We start from the raw sequence: 21128 nt of genomic DNA on the forward strand, positions 1-21128 counted from the left end.
CAAGTTTCTACAGTCAGTCGTTTTTTAATTACAACAAAATAAGAAAATTGTTACGTAAGAAATCGAGTGAATATCAAATGTTGTAAAAATATGAATTTCAAACGCCCATAAAAATTTAATTTGAGTTTCTTATAGATATTTTTTGTTTGATAAAGGTAGATAATATTATAAGGAATCTTGTATTACATTTTCATATCTTAGATTTAAAAAGAAAAATTTTTATGAATTTATAACTCGAAATAATTTGCAAATTTTCGTGATTTTTCCATATTTTGTCATTTTTTGAACTTTAAATGCTTATAAAAAAAAACTGTGACTAACGATTTTTAATATTTTTCATCTGCCTTTGAAACAATATACTAGGAGCCTTCTATTAAATTTTCAAGCTTTTTTATCCACAAATAAAATTTTATTGATATTTTTAGAAAAAAAACTAAAAAAAAATGAAAACTGACAATGTCAGTAAAGAGCTCAAAATAAGTCAAAAATATTTTGAAAATTTTATCGTGTATAGAAAATGGAAATGTAAACATTCAGTCAAAATTTCATGCATCCACTGTCATTTTTTTTAAAGTAACACCAAAAACCAAAATCGATTTTCTCGAAAACAGATTTTGCGTAAAAATTCCCGTTTTTCCTTAATTTTTCTTTTGTTTTTCCCGGCGCTTTTGAAAACTACTGGGAAATTTAAATTTTGACCTCCCCAATGCACCAACGATATTCACTTTCTGATCGAACAAGATACTGAAGTTGAAAATCGTAGCATTATTTCGACTACTTATCGTGTACACAGACACAAAAAAAATAAAAAAATAAAAAAAAAAATAAAAAAACACACATCATTGTAAAATCAATACATTCATCGTTCCACTCAGAATCTAAAAATATATAAAAAGAAAAAGCCTAATATTATTCAAAATCAAAAGGATTTTTTAATATTTTTTGTAGTTACAATATACGTACTATTTTAAATCATTACAAGTACATATTGTATCATATTCTAATACTTGACACAATATGTTATTAGATATTATTATACTTACAAATACATTTTGTTCTTTTGATACTCGTCTCTCAATCAATTTTCGCATCACCGAAATGACATTTTTTTTATCATTTGTTTCTCATTTGTAAACATGTAAGTTGTATACCTACGCAGTGCACGGTGTGACGGAGCACTAATAATGCATAAAACAGTATCACCGTATTCTTTTTGTATACACTTTAAATGTTTATAAATGAGAAACGAATGATTTGATATTCGAATTTCGTAATATGACACATTGGCACACATCTAAATTTTCAGTGAAATATCAGGTTTTCATCATTGACAGAATTCAAAGTTATCATTATCATGATAATGTCAACGAAAACTCACATTTTACCAGTGTATTAACATAAATGTATTTATTAAAATTGTATGCTATGCATCAATAATTTATTCATGTATGCATTTTTTATGGGTACATATAATGTTTCATAAATTATTATCATCAGTAAATATAATACACTTTAATAATAGATTATAAGAATTATAAGATTATACATGATAAGAATTTATTAAAAAAAAATAATCAATAATTAATAACTAAATTAAAATAGGTAACAGTATGTTATATCATTTAACGGTCAGCAATGTTATCTCATTCGATTCTGCGTGTTTGATTTGTACAATGCAATTATTTATGGGTCAAGTCAAGTCATCTATATCAAACGAAATGAAACATTTCGTAAATAAACTCTTAAATTTGTAAGTGACAGAGATAGAATGCCATGTGTAGGTAGTAGGAAACGGGCCCGCGCACATTTTTTCATTAGACTCCGTCTCTGGAAGATGTATCATGCAACTAAAATATATTTATTCGCGATTGTAATGAGTTTTTTGTTTGTTCACTGACCGTGCGCGTATACCACTGAACAAAAGAACAAAAACCGAGCAATATAAATTTATAAAACATTTATAGCTGTTCGGGTCTGCAGATATCTGTCATTGTCATAATCTCTGTCATCGTTTCTTTTAACTGATGAAACCAGTGGTTGAGTATAATATTATAATACAATTATTTTTCTACACAGGGTCGGGTCGTCAGAATATCGATAACTGGGCAGCGTTATATAATAATATTATTTTAGTGACTTTTTTCATTCTTCGTTCTTGTTGTTTGGTTTTTGTTTTTATATCATATATGCTTCAATAGTCTTCAACAGTCTTCACATATTTCGACGTATTGTTGGACCCAATAGTCATCGTTCAACAGGTCACACTCAGAACTAGGTTTTTTTTGAAAGGGGACACAATACGTGTGAGTTAAACGACCAAAACCCATTGGTGAGCTGGAAAAATCTACTCAAACCGTTGCTGTTTCACGTTTCGACGTATTTTTCACTGTTATTGCCTTTTCGATGTCTGGCCGTGTCATAATGTTACTGTCATCATTTATTCTAACTTTTGAAACCTGGTTTATATTTTTCTACACAGGGTTGGATCGTCAAAATATCAATAAGCGTGCTGGGTTATAATATGATGTATGACCTTTCTTTATAATTCATTTTTGTTTTTATTTTGTTTTTATACCATTATTGTTTTATCTTGAAGTTTCGCGACGTGTTTTTTTGACCGAATAGAAATTGTCTGACAGGCCACCGTCTCCGAAACTAACATTTTTTTGTAAAGGTTACATAATATGGGATGTAGCGGGGAATCTAAATAAACGTATGGAGAGAAAATTATTTCGTCTTTGACACTCTCGATCACGTGCACAAATTGAATTAGGCTTCGTTATCGAAGGACAACCCAAACATCCGTCACAACTGCCAAAATTACTCCGAAAACGCTCAAAGCCCATTGGTGAGCTGCAATAATCTATGCGGACCTTCACTGTTTCACGTTACGACGTATTTTTCGTTATTATTGCATTTCTATATTAATATGTACTGAATAGTAATCCTCTCCACAGTCTCTGGATCAAAATTGTGTTTTGAAAAAAAAGCCAACATAATATGGGTGGATGTGTGTGGGGGATGGGTCGGGGAATTTAATTAATTGACGTACCGAAAGAATTTTATTTCATCTTGGCCGTTCCCGATGGCGGTTTTTTGTATATTTTAGGCTCGTCGAATAACCTTTACCGCGTTCGCAGAGTGAAATAAGCGAAGAAATACAAAAAACGGCCATCGTCACTTCAAAAATGACATCAAAAAACGACCAAAGTCCAAAGTCGAGCGGCAGCCTCCGTAAACCGTCGCTGTTAACGGCCGGTTCGAAAAGCGTGGAGGACCAGAAGACCCGCCACGACAGCGGAAGTAAGGCTTCACTGTCGGCCGTCAAGTGGCACTCGGCGCCGGCGACGGAACGCGAAGACGGCAGACCGTCGTCAGCGTCCACGTACAAGTCGACATCTGCGACGATCGAAGTGTCGGCGGCCGGTGGCGGTGGCGGTGGTGGTTGGAGACCGCTTCAGAGGCAAAAGGTGGTGACCGCGGCACCGACGCTCGAAGAGGACGAGGATGGACGTCCGGCGTCGGTGGCGGCCGATGCTGACCGGTCACCGCGAAAACGGTCGGCGGTAGTGCGTCGCGGTTACAGTTGCCAGGAACCGTGCGCCGCCCGTCGGCCGATGACGATGAACAATTGTGGTTGCGTGGCCGTTGGTGGAGTGGGCGGTGCCATCACGGCGGCTGGCGAGAACAGGAGACGCTGGCTGTCGGCGGACACAAGTGGCAGCGGCCACGCAGTGGCTGGCACCAGCCGATCTATGGAGTGCCTGCCGTCGCCCCAACCGCCGTCCACGTCACACCACCTGCACCGGAGCAGTTTCATAATGGCCGCGGACGACCGCAAGTCTCTGGACAGTGGCCTGGATGACGTTGCGGCCACGGCGGCCGCCGCTGAGATGGCCGACCGCCGGCGCGGCATGTTCGCGTCCACCCGGACGTCCGTGCCGTCGCACCTGTCGCTCGCCTTGCCGTCATGCGAGCGCCGGTTGACCATCCTTTCACCACACACGCACACGCCGTCCACTCCTTTCTACTCGTCGTCGGCGTCCACTGAGACCGCTTGGCACTTTTGCACGTCGTCCACAGCCTCCACCATGTCGTCGTCCACGTCGTTCGCGTCCCACCCAGCTGCGGCTGCGTCGTCCACGTCCACCTGCCGTTCACGCAAGAAGAATCGGCCCGGCATGGTGTTGCCCCGTCTCGTGCTTCCCGGAAGTTCCGACTTGGACATATTCTCACAGTAAGCAAGTGCCGTTATTTTACTCGCTGGTTATTATTCGACCTAACCGCGTCACTGTCCCGAATATAAGTCACGTAGACGCTATTTATCGGGCTGCGATGTTTAAATTTTTAAATATTAATATTAAATTCGTCAGCGAACGCGAAATGAGGTTTTCGTTAATATCCGTATGTTTTTTTTTTATTTTGCCTTTTTAATTTTTACATTTTTGGAATAAACTTCGATTACCTACGATGGAGTTTGATGGCCTCGGAAGAATTTTCCGAAATTCTTAAGTGGCCCTCTAAAAATATTAATCGTTCATCTCCCGTGGACTCTATTTACGACATATTATTGTATTCCATATTTATATGGAAATAATTTACAGTGTGTATAGAATTCTTTTCTATTGTATAATATGTTCTTTAACTCACTTTATTCGATGTGGATATCAATTTTAATATCTTCTTATATTAGAAACCTCTTATAGAATAATATATTATATACTAGCATTTCATAAAAGTTTAATATTATTTTTACCCAACAATAATATTTTGTTTAAAACGTTTTATACGTACCGTGTGAATAATTTGTAGTTTATTGGCGAAATATTTACCAACAATTAATTTAATACCGCTAATAGGGTTTCTAAAAATGCTAAACTATATTTTTACAACGCCTACAACATTTTTGAGTTTGTTGTTTCGTGTTCGCCTCGCTGACACTGCCGAACTCATTAACTTTATTGCCAAACCTTCGCTGATGTATTTTTATCACGAGCAATTATTTTCCATTGTAAGTATTTATAAACTTCAACACTGACAAATGTATAAATATTTATTATTGAAATCTATAATCACCTTACACTTCATATTATTATAATAGTATCATCAAAGCATGGGTTGTAGGCACCTCCTTGTTTATTAAACGGTCCACTGCACCAATTTTCTAGAACCCAATATGTTTGATGACCTTTTTATGGAAAAAATGTATGGTTCTTTTTTTGATTATATTAGAGAAAATAATATTGTACCTAACGAATATAAATTCCATGCGAATTTAACTTAAAATTTAACCATTGATTCATTGAAGAGTATATTATTATATACATAGAAAATATACTAAAGTTTATAATATTATGCACACATTATATTGAAATAAATATTTTTTCTTTTTAGAGATACCCCCTAGTATTTATATTTTTTTTATTTCTCTTATTGTGCTTCTGTTCTACATCGATAAGATCTGAAACGAAACAATTAATATATAGGTACCTCCTGTCTTATGTCAACAAGCAAATATTCATTAATAATTATAATTATAATTTTAAGTCACGAAACAATAACGAATTTTACCCCAACCTGATTCGAATTCCCCCGAGTGCATATTATCATCCAACCATAATCTTGCCTTTAGCTTAGTTTATTTAATAAAACTTTTGTACAGAATTATATCGGTATACACCAAAATATATTTTACTTGCTTAAAAGTTAGAGATCATATGTGTGGGTTTTTCTCCTGTAAAAGATACTATAGAAAAAATTCTATACGAAAATTTCACTTATACAAATGTTTTCCTTCTATATAATGAAACTCGTTATGGAGCCAATACGAAAAATTCGAGCCAAAATTATTAGAAGTAGAACACTACGGTAAATTAGTTTTGACCTGCACACTCAAATATTTTGACAATTACATTTTCAGTTTTTAAAAAAATATCAAGAAATATTTTTGTTTTGTATTTCGTAGTATTCCGCGTGGTATTATAAAACTATCCTTGGTATGTAACTTAGTAGCTATTTTATTAAGATAAAGAACGGTGTCTCTGTTTTAAAACTCCCTAGGGGGCTTTTAAATCGTTCTACTACTCTGGGATCTGTTAAAATGTATACCTACGGCAGTAACTGCTATGAGGTCGCACTATCGTAAAAGCTCGTCTAAAATTGAATTACTATACTTTGGAGACCGTTACCTGTTAAAGACTTAAGGTCAATGGACAATTGGTATCGAATAAAAAAGCTAATCAGTTCATAAAATCCAAGTACAAATTGATTTAAATAGCTTTCTACCAAGTAGTAGCGATACTTGGTTTTTGTAAAAGTATATTTTACGCACTCGACCGTTTTTATTGACGATGTAATGAATTCATTTTATTTCATAAGACTTTTTCGTATGCAATGAACCGTAAAATTACTTTAGAATGCATTCTACGGTGGATTTGTTCATGTTTGAACTTTATTTATTACAGAAAAATGGTTTTAACATATTATATTATTTGAAATTCGATTTTTATCCTAAACACTGAATTTACTCTACTTGCATACATATATACATATAGATACATGCCGTACTTCTTAAACAAAAAAACATATTACAACTTTTACAATGTATTTTATGTATAATATGGTGTTGCATTGCGTATTTATTCGTTCCAGTCAGTAATTTTTTTGTCGATTATAGGTAGGTAAGTATGCTCCATTGAATGAATACAATTTTTTTCTTTAATTCAATTTATTTTAATTTTTTGTATTATTTTAAATTGTGCGATTGTATGTCAGTTTTAAAAAAAAATATATATATTATTTTTATTGTTATTATAATTCGTAATTTATTTTTAATTATTTAGAAGTAATTTAATTATCATAAAATAAGCTTTTAAAATTACACGATAACATAACACGTTTCACATTGACATTTTCTTCTGTATCCAATACATTAATGAATAAATATTTAATTTGACTGATTTGGGTATTTAAAAATAACTCCTACTTTATACAATAAAAATTTAAAATCAATTAATAAATATAGAAAAATAATATAAAATATGTTGTGAAGAAAATAATGTCTGATTCTGTTTATGTTTCATTTTCTATTGTAAAAACAAAAAAGGAAAAGTAAGAAACACGATTGTCTGCAAAAAAAAGCAAGAGTGTTTGTATACTTATTTTTCCGTTTAAAATTGATTCAACTTAGAGTAAAAAATGAAACGCAAAATAGCATTGTTGGATGTTATTTATTGAACATATATAGTCATTTGATTTTCCTCGATTAAATTGCTGAAAACACATAGACACTACTGTATTTACACTATGTTTATAGTTTTATCGTCATTACTTACAATTTATTTTATTATACCTTAGTTTACCTATGTTCAGTGGATAAATTATTTGTAAAGAACAATGATAGATTCCTACTTTGATGTATGTATTTACGGATAGTACATTTTATCTTTTGCTCTTATTTATTATTCTGCACACACAAAAACTATTTGAATAATCTTAGTGAGCTAACGAGTAGACAATAACGTTTTAAAATAGTAGGTAAGTCTACTTAAGACTTTTAGAACACTCCGTCTCCTAGAAAAAATTATAACGAACAAAGGGGCTTTGAAAAAAAATATAATATATACGTATTATAGAACCATAATATAGTTGAACAGAACTCTTAGACATTTGTCTTTTATATTTGATGAAAAATAAAGCTACCTTAGATAATTATATATTATTACAACCTAATACCAACATCCTTAAACTTTAAGAACTATGTTTATTTTCACAAGATCGTTAATTATTATTTTTAATTAGAGGTCACTCCGCTGCGTAACGATACAGCTCAACGATTACAAAAATAAATATACCTATACTCATTACAGTCAATATAATTAAAACTGAACAAGACAATTAAAACAGTGGAGTAAAACAGTTGAGTTTTGAGCGAAACGGGCAGAAATTTTGTTTAGTGTTAATTTGATTTCGTATTGTATTCGACAGAGTTTGATATGGAAATAATAGTATACCGACGACTTATTGATTTTTCATAGGCAAGTGAGTGTAAATGACATAATTGTTAATAAAACCGTAACCCAAAGGTTATATCACCTCTATATTTTCAATTTTAATTTCTTTTACAATTATCACATTCTACGAATGGTTTGCACGAGCTTGCACATCACGTTTCGATGCATATAGTTTCAAAAACAGGTACACGATGGACAGACAATAAAATTAGATAAATCCCGTACATTATTATAGGTAATGAAATATGGAACGAAACAGATATTAGTTATTACACGAGTGGGGCCGACTACAATTGTGTAGGAGATTAGCGATTTCGATTTTATTTTCATTATCGGTTTGGTCGGATAAAAATGGTCTTTGGTTTTGGAGGTCACAGGTGTCCGAAAATATTACTCTTGAGATAAGAGATTAATGATTGAAAACATAATATTATAATAATATAAAAAAAAAAATGTTCAACCTTTATATAAAATATTAATTTTGATATAGGTACATTTGATGAAAATCTAGTTGTAATTATACTAGTATACTTATTTAACCGTTAATTGGAATAATGAAAAAAACAAAACAAATTGGAAAAAAATGTAAATCAACAAATAGTTCTAATGTTTGATGGTTAAGTATAACATAACCTATAAAAGACGATGGTACATTATATAATATTATTATGTATATTGTTTGAATCCCGAATTCGAATAATGTTGTTACTAAACTGAGTGACGAGTCTCAACTGATGGTAACTGAAACCTAAATAAAATCATGAAAAAAACACTTTTTTACTGAAATTAAACCGTGGTAATAAGTGATAATAATAATGCCGCGATCAATCTTAAATAATTTAAAATTATTTTACGCTTATAGTACATTATAATATATTGCACTTGAATAATTGACTTGTACGCGTTGTAGGGTCCAAAGTCAAACTCCCGAGTCTATACAGGAAACCACAGTTTGTTCAACTAACCCTCTTTCGTGGGTTTATTGTGCACGAATGCGTACGCTCCTATGAGCTTTCTGGAACGGTCGGAGCTCTGTAAACCTAAGTTCACGTTTTGTAGAAAATTCTCACCAAAGTTGTCTGTGTAAAAATTTAAATAAAAAAAAGTAGGTATGGGGAAAGGTTACGCCGTTACCTCAGCTAACTTTTATATTTACATTTTAGATTCCTGAACTACGTAAAGTATACTAAACATAATATTATTGTGCCGTTTGAATCACATACTTTTGCATTTTATCATATCATATTATTATATATAACTGATATCGTCGTTTTATAATATAATATTATGATGAACACAATTTTATCTAAGTCAGTTTACACGTTTAATTAAATTTTATTGGGAAATGGAACATTTAATGTAACAAATGAACTATTGCAGTCAGGAAATACGAATATAATATTTTACTTGGTTTATTCTCTCCCAAAGTTGCAATAAATAATTTAGTTTTTTTAATTTGTATTGATGTTATTATTGATATGACTTCATATCATCGTGTGCATTATAATTCAATATTTAAAAATAAACAATATGATTTACATAAAACCAAAAATAATAAACTAAAATCACACGATTTAATGCAACTGATTGTGTATACTAATGTTGCATATTTATTTATAATTTTTCTATATCATATTGTTGTATGCAGATTTTGTCAAACTATTATCTTTTTAATGACGTTGAACAAATATCAAATCAAAATTTGAATAAATTAATATTCTGTTGAAATAGGCATATAAAATTATTATTATTTTCTCCATAAAATATTAGTAATTTAAAACAAATATTTATGAACCTTCATTTGTGATGATGAAAATGTTATTTGATTACATTTTTACATACTAATTGTTGTAAAACGAAACCGTTTTTATGATTGAAATGACGTGTAGAGCATTTTGTGTTTTGCATGTATTTTGTTACGTCTTGGTTTTTTTTTTCAAAGATACATATTATTAAGGGTACGTAATACGTAACACGTTTTCTACAATATATAATTTTATCTTAATGTGTAGTAAACAAATATGTACTTAAGACAGAACTTGAGGTATTCGATCATGACTATACCATTTTCTTGGTATAGAAAGAATATCATTTTACTTTCTGCTTTTGGAGTGTATATTTTTCTTTCGAATGTTGAGACATGGAATTCATTCGTTTTACTAACAAGGCACCATACATACTTTCTGTCATTCAACAAAATCATCATCGCAGTTTATTTTTACGGGGTAGTTTTTAAAGTTGGATGCGTATTTATTTTAAATTTTGTTTGTGCGTACAATAGTGGTTTTTTTGAGATAACAAACAATTTTAGTTGTATTATTTTCGTTAGAAAAATATGTCTTATAATAAAAGTCCATTAATTCTATAGAAACATTCAAGATTAATGCTATTAAAGTGGTCTTTAGAAAAACTAGATACTTGTCTAATATTTCACTCTGGTTACTGCAATAGTATCAAAACTAAACAAATTAAAAAAAAAAAAAAAAAAAATTACCCACATTGTGCAGACGTTGGTGGTCAAAAGAAAAAAGGGAAATTTACATAACTCAACTGAAATTTATTCGAAAAGTTAACTCTATATAGTAAATTTATGTCAAGTCTATGAGTGCTGTTATGTGATTTATTCTTACACATCCAAGTGATAGACACAATAATTATTTTAACAATGAAAAATTTACGAGTAACACATTTAAAACACAAGTCACAGTATTAAAGTAATTTAAAATTTCACTATTTAGTCTATATAACATTACAAACGTTTTTTACGATGTAATATTCTTTTGAAAAATTAATTTATATTTCAACTTTATAGGGCTATCGTGCATTTTCTTATAATACTATTGTTCTGGTTTTATAATAAACTGTTCACCTTACATGCATCTGTGCAATTTAATTATTACTACATCTTAAAAATTGACGTGATGACGCCATATTATTATATTAAACCAAAATATAGTTACATATAATATAGACAATTACTCGTTTTTGATCAATTCGGTACCTACCATAAAAAAATCAAAAACGTCGACACAACACATTTGCATTAAACATCAGGACGATACAGAGGCCATTATTCCATTTGATAACAGAACTACATAGTTAGACTCTATTTCCAATCTTGCACATGAAAACATTCCTAGTACTTATATTCTATCAGTCAAAGTACTTGTATACCCGCTTAACTAAAAATTTCAAATATTTTACGCGTTTACGAACGAACCTGCAATATTGCCAAATCAAGAGACGTATCTTATTGACGTTTTTTATTTCTATAGACATTATTTAAAACCCCCGGAACCGATAAACAAATAAATATCCGGCCACTATTGAATCGAGTACATATCAATGTGAAACACTCGGGACACATAAAAACTGACATGCATAAATTGATAATAATTGTTGTAATGGCTGGAAAAAAATAATGTTGTCTATTGCCGTAATCTCTATGCCATCCCCGTTTCACAGAGTCCAGCTGTCGTTTGCACTAAGTTTGCAAACGGTCCCTTCAGAGTACTCAAACCGACGCGACGGGTCGAATCTGATACGTTGTTAGTTAAGGACTTTTTTCCGAGGGAAAAAAAAATAAATTGAAAAACGTCGCATTTTGACGATGATTTATTTGTGTCTGTAGTCGGTCAGCCTTTAAAAAACCGATCTGTCACGGGAAAAAAGAAAATGTATAGAAATGTTTAGCCGTACTACAGAGTACAGGCGGTGATATAAACATCCTCTCACATTTCTTAAAACACTGAAATCGGTTAATGTTGTCTGTGCCTTTAGGGACAGTAGGGGAAACTGAGTGAAATTTGTGGTTTGTGTGCGTACTATTACCTATTAGCTACAGACTCTTGGGATACGTGCACTACGTAATATCGTACAGAAGGATGGATACAATCTAAATTTGGTTAGCGTTTCCGATTCGTAAAAATGAATGTTTTTCCATCAACGTATACAGCCAAAAAAAAAAAATGATTTAAAATTGTGAAATGTATTGTTTTTTACTATTTTTAACGATGGGAGTAGTACTTAATAATTTAATAATTTTTTTTTCGTACTAGCCAGTATCTATGGTTAGGGCCTAGGGAAGATATATAATATATACTTTTGGAGATTCCTTTATATTTATAAAAAAAACTTCTTGAAATGAAAATTATTTCAACACATACAATATATTAATATTACCATCACGTCTTGATATTTTTAGTCTTCAAATATTTTCTTTAAAAATAAGTTTGTTTTTTTTTTGTCTTACAACATGCGTCTAATTATTGACGTCTATAAAGTTTATACAATTGTCTCAAAAAAAATATTTTGTAACAATAGTAAATGTTTTTTAGGTACCTACCAAAGGCAAAACAAAGATAGGTACCAAAAATAAATATGTTTTATAATGATATGAAATATATAAACTATTTTGAAGTATCACTGAAATGATATTAGAATTTTTTTTTTTTTCATGCATTTTTATATTATTGATGGAAACCTATGCAACATTTTAATTGATATACTGGTGGTTTGTATTGATTTATCCTAAAGGATACACAACATGGATTTTATTTACATATTGTACACATCACAAGAGAAAATAAATTGTTTTAAAATACATTAAATACATTTAACTTGAAGCAGTTTAGCAGTTAAAATATATTTGTATTTTTAATTAATTTTTAGTATTTCTTAGCAGTTGTTTTAGTTTTTTTTTTTTTAAGGTATTTTTATTGTCTATCCAAATTGGATATACATTCAATTTATGAACAATAACACTTGTTTTTATAATAGATTTAATTTATTTATTCCAAAAATATCGATGTATCAAATTAAATTTTAACAATACACCTAATTTTATACAATATAAAACTTTAATATTATAACAAGCCAAAGAAAGGTTGATAAGGTAGAGTGAAAACAAAATTCATTATGGACGGTAATATTTCCATCCTACTTAAACATCAAAGCTTAGAATTTATTAAAGTAATTAATTTTACTTATAGCGTTAGTATTATTCATATTTTAATTATAGAAATATAAACAAATTAAGATGATGGAGTATTCTTAAGCAAAATAATTATATTATAAAATATATTAAACGCTTAAACACAGGGTTTAAATGTATCAACATATATTTTATAGGTGCCTATGTTATAATGACAAACTATTAAACCTAATTATGTGACGTCAACAATACATTTTTCTTATTTTCAGTTTCATCAAGTAATAATTGTTTTTATATATAGGTACAATTTATAATTGTTAATAAATTACATAGCGCGATTTTTTTCTAGTTTCTAATAACATGCATTGTCATAACTCATGACATTCAGTTAAAACAGTAATTTCATGAATGAATGATGAATTTTTAAGGATGTTTGTATATTAGTATACAATTATTATCATAACCTTATATTTAGGGCCGTTCTTACAATGTCCAGTTACAGTTGAAGGACACTTAACCGGTGAAATTCTGCTGGTAATAAAATCTGTTATCAGCCGATTAGTGTTAACCGACACTTAACCTGAAATTGTAAAAATATAGCCCTTAATATACTAACATCGATTGTCGATCATAATATTATAAGCTAAATTATTATTGTTATGATATAAAATATTTTTTATGTTCTTATATTAAGTTTTCCCGTGTTTATTCAATGTACCGACTGATATTTTATAATTTATTGTTATATTATAGTTAACATTATTTTAAATAAACAATATAAACTAAGGGTGTGTTCTTTAGTACTATGCCATTTAAATGCGTTATCATAGTTAAACGAGTAAATCGTTGAAGTGGATACCCTAGGTAATTCAAATGTCTTACTATAAATTACATTTTAACAGATTGTATGCTATTGTTTAAAACATTTTGACATGTAAACAGATTCATAACGCTCCTTTACTTAGGTATGAATAAATTAATTCGTTTTTAAATATAAATAATTAAAATGTTCTAAAACACGTGTAAAATTATGTTATTTTCATAGTGATTTGTTTTAACAAGTTTAGGTATAAGAATTTAAATTTGAAACGGCAAATGAGTAAATGTAATCAAAAAAGTTTTCATCCGACTTAATTATTTATTTTTTTTTCTTAAAACTAGTTTTGCAGTTTTCTAAAATTATACTAACTTACTTTTTTAAAGACAGAAAAATAACTTATTAAAACTTATATAATACTTTTAGTTGTAAACAGTTTAGATTTAGTACTCATTGAGTATAAACATTATATCAATTTTAGAGGACTATATTATTTTAGCTTAAATTATTATTGTAAAAATTTTTTTAAGCACCTGGCTTTTAAAGTAAAATTTTATAAAATAAAATGAAAAGTGAAAGGAAGTATGACTACCAGATAATATGATTTTCATTACCTTACATTTCACAAGTTACATTTTAGCCTCTCTTTAATTATTTTAAATATTGAAACACTAAATAGTTTTATGCTTTGCATGTATAACATGAGCTTAAAAAAAAAATTGTAAGTTGTACCAGTCACTTAGCGATGAAATCAAATTATATAGTTTGACTGGGAAAATATTTGATAAGATACGAAAGTGGGTGTCTAGACAGCCAGAATATATAGAACTGATGTGATTTTTAATTTTCAAAAAAAAAAAAAAAATATGATAATAATAGCAGCCAATGCCTAATCAGAAGCTACTTGTTGGATGACTGTTTTTTTTTTTAATATGGGAATTCTGATCAACACTCACTTCATCATAAACACTCGAATTGTCAAGATCACTGATTATAGTCTTTAAGATATCAAGCTCGTTTAAAAAAACTAACTAATATGATCTCTAGCTGACATGCATTAACAATAATTTGATCCAGCCATCCAGCCATATTTCCTAAAACAATTTATCCGCTGATGACTTAAACTTATATTCTGCATTGTGGCAAATACCAGCCAAAACCCACGTGAAATCACGACAATCGCCCCTAGTATGGAGAAAAACGTAGATTCCCCACATCTTGCCACCTTTCTGTGCACTTTCTATATATTCGTTTACCGCTATTTCTATTCTAATAAATTGACTATGTGACAAATTTGTAAGCGCATTCCATGGATAGCCTTGTACTTACAATCCGCATAGTTGTGTGATGGTTCACAAAGGAACACGGGGAATCTCTAAGGAAAACTTGTAGACTTCTTTTAACTCATCACATAACATTTAAAAAAAAAAACAATAAACCGTTATAACTTATAAAACATAATATTATATATTTATACGTCCATAATCGTTTTTATTATAATAAAAGAAATAAACTAATTATGTAACCAATACTTAGGATTTGATTTTTCATGAGGCGACGACTGAAAACGCACCTCTACACTAAATTATTATTTAATAATACTAAGATACTAACAAAATAATATAGTTGTAGTATTCCATAAGGCATGTTTAACATTAAATAAGCCAATAAATATTATATTGTATTCACTGTTTCCGAAATAAAAAAATATAATTTGGGTAATTTTATTTTATTCTGAGTACGTACGCAATTTTATAAAAAGTGTTTGAATAATTTTGGACTACGCATAGGTTATGGTCATAATAAAGTATATGCGTTGTAAACAATTTAATAATTTCAAATCTTACAGTATGTCTTATACATTTATAAATTACGATTGAATTGTTAAACCTGTTGAGTTCAGATACCATGATAATATCCATCTACTCATGGTCATTATGATTTACACTTATCAACTACAATTATATAATTCAACTTTATAATTGATTTTTTTTTGTTTGTTTTAGGTGAGTACCTACTCAATTAATAATCAAACGTAACACTAAAGTCAAACAGGTAGTATGTGAACAATTCTAAAATATTGTTATCTATAATATAATAACTATAAATCAATTATATTTTAATGGTTAAACAGAGTTAGTTGCCGTTTTTTTTATTTTTACAAAGTGCACTTAGCAGTTGAAGCATTTTAAATTCATTCAAATAAATTTGCTATTTAAAACACTTCATTGGTAATAACGTTTTTCATTAAAAAAAAAATAGACAAGCTTAGTATTTAAAAGCATTCATTTAATTCTTATACCCATTAATTTTGTTCAATACATTCGCTGGCAAACTAGTGTCAAATAAATGACATTTTTGGTATGTCAAACCTTGAAAGGTGTCTACTTTTTTTTTTTTTTTAACTAAAACATTTTGTCAATGAATTTAAACTAATTCACAATATAATTGATAAATTACATTTTTAGGTTTTTCCGATATTCAAATATACTTAATTGTATTTCTGAATATTTTTTTTTTACGTTCCGACCATTTTAATAAAATATGTATATAAGTAAATAGTAGCGTTTTACTGAAAATCAAGTGTAATATGCTTTCATTTTTCATTGTATTAACTTTAAAAATCCATAAGATCACTGAATACGGATCGTTAGAATATAGTTTTTTGGATAGAGTGACGAGACGTTTATCCAGACAGTGTAAGAAATACGGTCAGGATAGAACAGGGACTTATTAATAGGATTAAACTAACAAGTTATGTGGCCGTAATTCTAAAATCGCTCCTATAAAAGCGTCACGTTTTCCACATTTTGACCCTCTATCAGCACGTCCCTTGCTTACTACGCATGTCAAATTACCCGCGGTGCATACAAAGTCTGTCAACTATAATATGTTTAATATGTAGCGGTCGCACATTTTTGGATTACAGTGTTTAAAATGATAATGTTTCGTACCCGTTTATGTGATATTGTGTATCGCTTGTGTTATAAATTAATAATTGAATAGGTAATAATAACATTATACCTGTGTTTGAGATTGACATATTTCGTATATCATTAAGTACAACTACTACAACGACATTTATTTAGTCAAACATGACATTCAATTAAATTAAATTAAAATTACAACATAATATGATAAAGTTACCTTGGATATAGTCTTCAATTTTATACAAAAACGCGTACACGCCATTATAACCCAAATAATTAAAACCTAAGTATATCATATTATTACAGGCTTAGTCAAAAATCGGATTTTTGGAATATTTATGCTCACTGTTTAAGACCATACTTTCAGATCAATATAGTATTTGATACAATTTTGTAAGGTGTGCGGAGAAGCAAATTTATTTCCAAAATAGAATTAACCTATTTTAATGTAAATACTTAATCTGATAATTTATTTTTTTTTGTAAATGTTTTACATTTAAATAAATAATTAAACGATTGGTCTCTTAATTATACTGCATGTAGGTACTAAGCAGTAAGTATAATATCCTTTTAATGATTTATAATGGTTTTAAATTAAATATTTAATATAATATTTAATATTGGTCCTGCTAAACTACTAGAATCTACTTATTAGGTATGCTCTGAAAATTATCACGAATTATAACATTATTAATGTTCATGTTATAATTTTTAATCAATCATCATAACTCATCGATATTTCGAAACCTGTATTTTATTAGTTCTTGACGTTAACTATAATTAACCTTAATACTTGTAACTAACTCAGAAACAACTTGTTTAAATTTCAATTTCCATGGATAAAAATATTTGAAAACTTCCTTAAAATATTCTCAATTTACAATAAAAAAGGTGGTTCCAAAATACAAAATAAGTTTGCATCCCCACACGACACTCTTGCAATACTTTAAATACTCTTTCTATTTGAAAATATGGCGAACTTGATTAGTTTAAGTCAACTTAATAATTCTAAAAATCATAATTTTAATAAATGTATAATTTAAGGAAAAATGGGGATGAGCACGCATGGTGAATACTGTCTGTAATATGATCCACCGTATTACCATGACCTACTATGACCAATTATACGACTATACCCTCTATTATACCTATCTATTATCTGTTGGAGGTGAAATACGCATCGAACCGAAACCATGTTTGAGTACGGTCTAACTTTTATTCAGTGTAATAATATTATGATGTAGGTGTGGATAACGCTTGATGCAAGTAGTATTAATTTTGACAATATTCATTTTCTTAAACGTGTCGGTGCCGTTTTTTTCAATATTCCTCAGTTCTATTAAGCTTGAAAATTATATTTTATATTTTAGTAGCTACAATTATAACACTTTCCTACTAATCTAGTGTCCAATACATATTTAGGAGGAGGGGGGTTGATACTGTGTATTATATCAACAGAATTTACTTCACAGGAAAAACTCTTACACCTCATTGATAAGTCAAATTTTGATAATTTTTTTTTTATTTGAAGGACGAGATGTTATTTTCAGATATGATTAAATTTTCATTTTACTTTAAATAGTGCTAGAAAAATACGTTCTAAAAATAACAAATATTGTGCATAATTCGAATGCATATATTATAGATTCTATAATAATAATTTTGAAAATCGGGCTATGATTTGACCAGAAAAATATTCACTTCTACTCAATAAAAATAAAAAATTAACGTATCTATTTTACAGGGCATGAGATTTGTTTACGTAGGACATGTTTTTGTACTAAAAAAGCACCAACTACGAAGTCCTTATGTATGCATATTGGAAGAAAAACTATTATTTTAGTATTTATAATATAAATATAATACATTGTATAAACATTAATTGATTATATTTAACTACAACAATTTAAATTATATAACTAGCAATACGTGGCTATAAAGACGTAATATCTTATCGCCTCGTTAATCACAAAGTTCATATCTAGTAATAATAATAAACTTTATTTCAAATTTAATACATTTCTGTTTAATAGTTCTGTAAATAATTTAACCAAAAAAAAAGGTTTATAAAATAAAATTATGTTAAGGTAATTGAATACGACTCTTTTTTTTTATGTGTAAAATCTCTTACTCTGTATATCCGTCATTCCAAAGGATAACTTTGAAATGATGGAACACACCACAAAATTATAATTTTATTACTTCTACACATTCATTAAAAAAAGTGTTAAGGTTAGTTTTTTTTTAAGGTTTACGAGCCCGACAGAAAACTATAACTGTCTATTTTTTTCAATACTTAATATGATAATTTTTGTAATTTAAAACTGTATTTAAATAAATTGTATAGAAAAAATCCAAGACTAAAATGAAACGAGGAAATTACTTATAAACGGGTAATTAGTTTTCATTTTATAGAGCATAGCAATTTGTATTCAATATGAATTATACTCTTCAATCGTTTTTGTTAAATATTTTTTTTTTACAATAACGCGTATATATATTAACTATATAATATGCGTTAATTTCAAATTTTATAGAATCGAAATATTATGACTAAGATATATTTAAGCTATGCTAACTATGCTGTATATGTTTAGTTTTTAAGAACTTGGTAATCGGACAAAAATAATTTAATTATAATACTAAATGTTTACGATGTAGACTGTAAGAGATTTTCAATATTATCTATTTATAAAATATAATCCTGAATATATTCGATTAAAGGCTTATAATAATTTAAATTGCAATATATTAAATTGGAATTACAAATGCGAACCATAAATATATGTGTGAAACAAAATAATAGGACGACAAAAATGATAACAAACAATTAGATATGTAGTGCGAATAAAGTACCTTAATTACGATTTATTTAAATACAACTAATGCGATAGAAGTTGGATAATTAAATTGAAAAAATTATTACTACTTTGATTTTTTGTAAAATGTTTAATATACTAATGGTCTTTTCCTTCGTTCAGCATGGTTAGTATTTAAATTTTGAACTCTAATTACATGCCCGTTATTATTTTTTTTGTTGGAATTGTTTATTTTAATAATTTATGTTAATTTTAAGAATTGTAAATGCCTAATTTAAGAGAGAAATTCTAATTATCATACCCGAACTGGTTAATCGTGGCGATGAAAATGTCTTAAAAACAACCTTAAACCAATAATAAATGTAATATATTTAACTCTGAGTATTTAAAATGGTAAAATAATGCTTATTGCACCACTTCTCAGTTTACGAAAAATAGATCAAGAAGCACTATTGGTTTTAAAATTGGTAGATCTGTATGCTAAGTTATAAATAAGGGGGACGATGAACTAAATACAATACAGTTTTGATCAAATTGGAGTAATTTGACACAATAGTATAAATAACGTGACCTTTAGAAAGTAATATATATTATACAAGTTTTAAGATACTTGGTTATGGAAATGAACTCTGGTTTTAAAGTTCTTACCGTCTGAGTGTTGTCAAGCCTTCATTATCTGTTGATACACATCATGTCTTAATGTCTCTTTTCTTTTCTATTTTTGACACATTTATACCTATATAAAATACGGATTGCAAATGTTTTCTTTTTCCAATAAAATCGGAGAACGCGAAATAACAGTATCTATTTTATAAATTCAAATCCTTCGACAATGGACATAATATTTTAATGAACGAAATCAAAATAATTAAAAACCACAAAGTACCTTCTATTATTATAACTTTTAAGGGTATAAGAAAGTTAGTCGGCATTGCGGCTATAGAAGCAAATAATATGTATAGAACGCCAATATAAGTTTGGAAAGAATATTCGATGAAATGTATGATTATATCGACTGAACTAATATTTGTATTTACACTTTTATTGGATTTCGCAAACAGAACGAGTTCGGATGACAGTTTGGATGACGTCCAATACTCGCGATGATTTCATAGCCGATGCGTTAATAATTCAAAACTGATTAATTCGTATTAAAGCGATGTTCAACCACTTTTACAGGCAATACATCGTTGTTGATCAACGGAATATATTAAATTAGCACATGTAGGGTTGTAGTATATTATACAATATATTGAAATTAATAAAAGTCGTATTCCGTATGATATTATGGCATAATAATATTAATATTGGTCGTCGAACGGAACGTCTATGTTTTTTACACACGCGAATAAACGACAGGACGTATACAGAGTGGTTGCCAGTAAAGACCTGCGCACCGACCTTTTCGAGTTGGGGGTACAAATCCTCTGCGGGATGACTCGTTCGGGGTACCTCCTCGTCTAGGGGCGAGTAAAAAAAAAAAATGCAGAGCATAATCAACTGTCGTCGCAATATTAATGTGTCGCAATTTACAATCGGTGGCTGTTGTAATTAATACCTGTAATAGTATACCTGCTGCACCCATATCGTGTGAACGTTTACGAGTCTCAGGTGCTC

General features: G+C 29.5%; 1 protein-coding gene across 5 annotated transcripts in view; it reads left to right on the top strand.

The window, feature by feature from the left end:
* Nucleotides 1–21128, top strand: part of LOC100166947 (cAMP-specific 3',5'-cyclic phosphodiesterase) — a 519645-nt gene that overhangs the window by 320639 nt on the left and 177878 nt on the right. Inside the window, exon 2 of one of the 5 annotated variants that reach the window (XM_029489179.1) lies at nt 3110–4237. The exons of 2 other annotated variants lie outside the window; for them this stretch is intronic. In XM_029489179.1, coding sequence (XP_029345039.1) covers nt 3189–4237 — 1049 coding nt within the window. In that variant the 5' untranslated portion in view covers nt 3110–3188. Of the gene's footprint in view, nt 1–1607; nt 4238–21128 lie in introns of those variants that run through there. 2 more of the 5 variants (XM_029489180.1, XM_029489178.1) reach the window with 2 other exon arrangements.

Source organism: Acyrthosiphon pisum, chromosome A2, assembly GCF_005508785.2.
Source record: "Acyrthosiphon pisum isolate AL4f chromosome A2, pea_aphid_22Mar2018_4r6ur, whole genome shotgun sequence".
NCBI lineage: Eukaryota > Metazoa > Arthropoda > Insecta > Hemiptera > Aphididae > Acyrthosiphon > Acyrthosiphon pisum.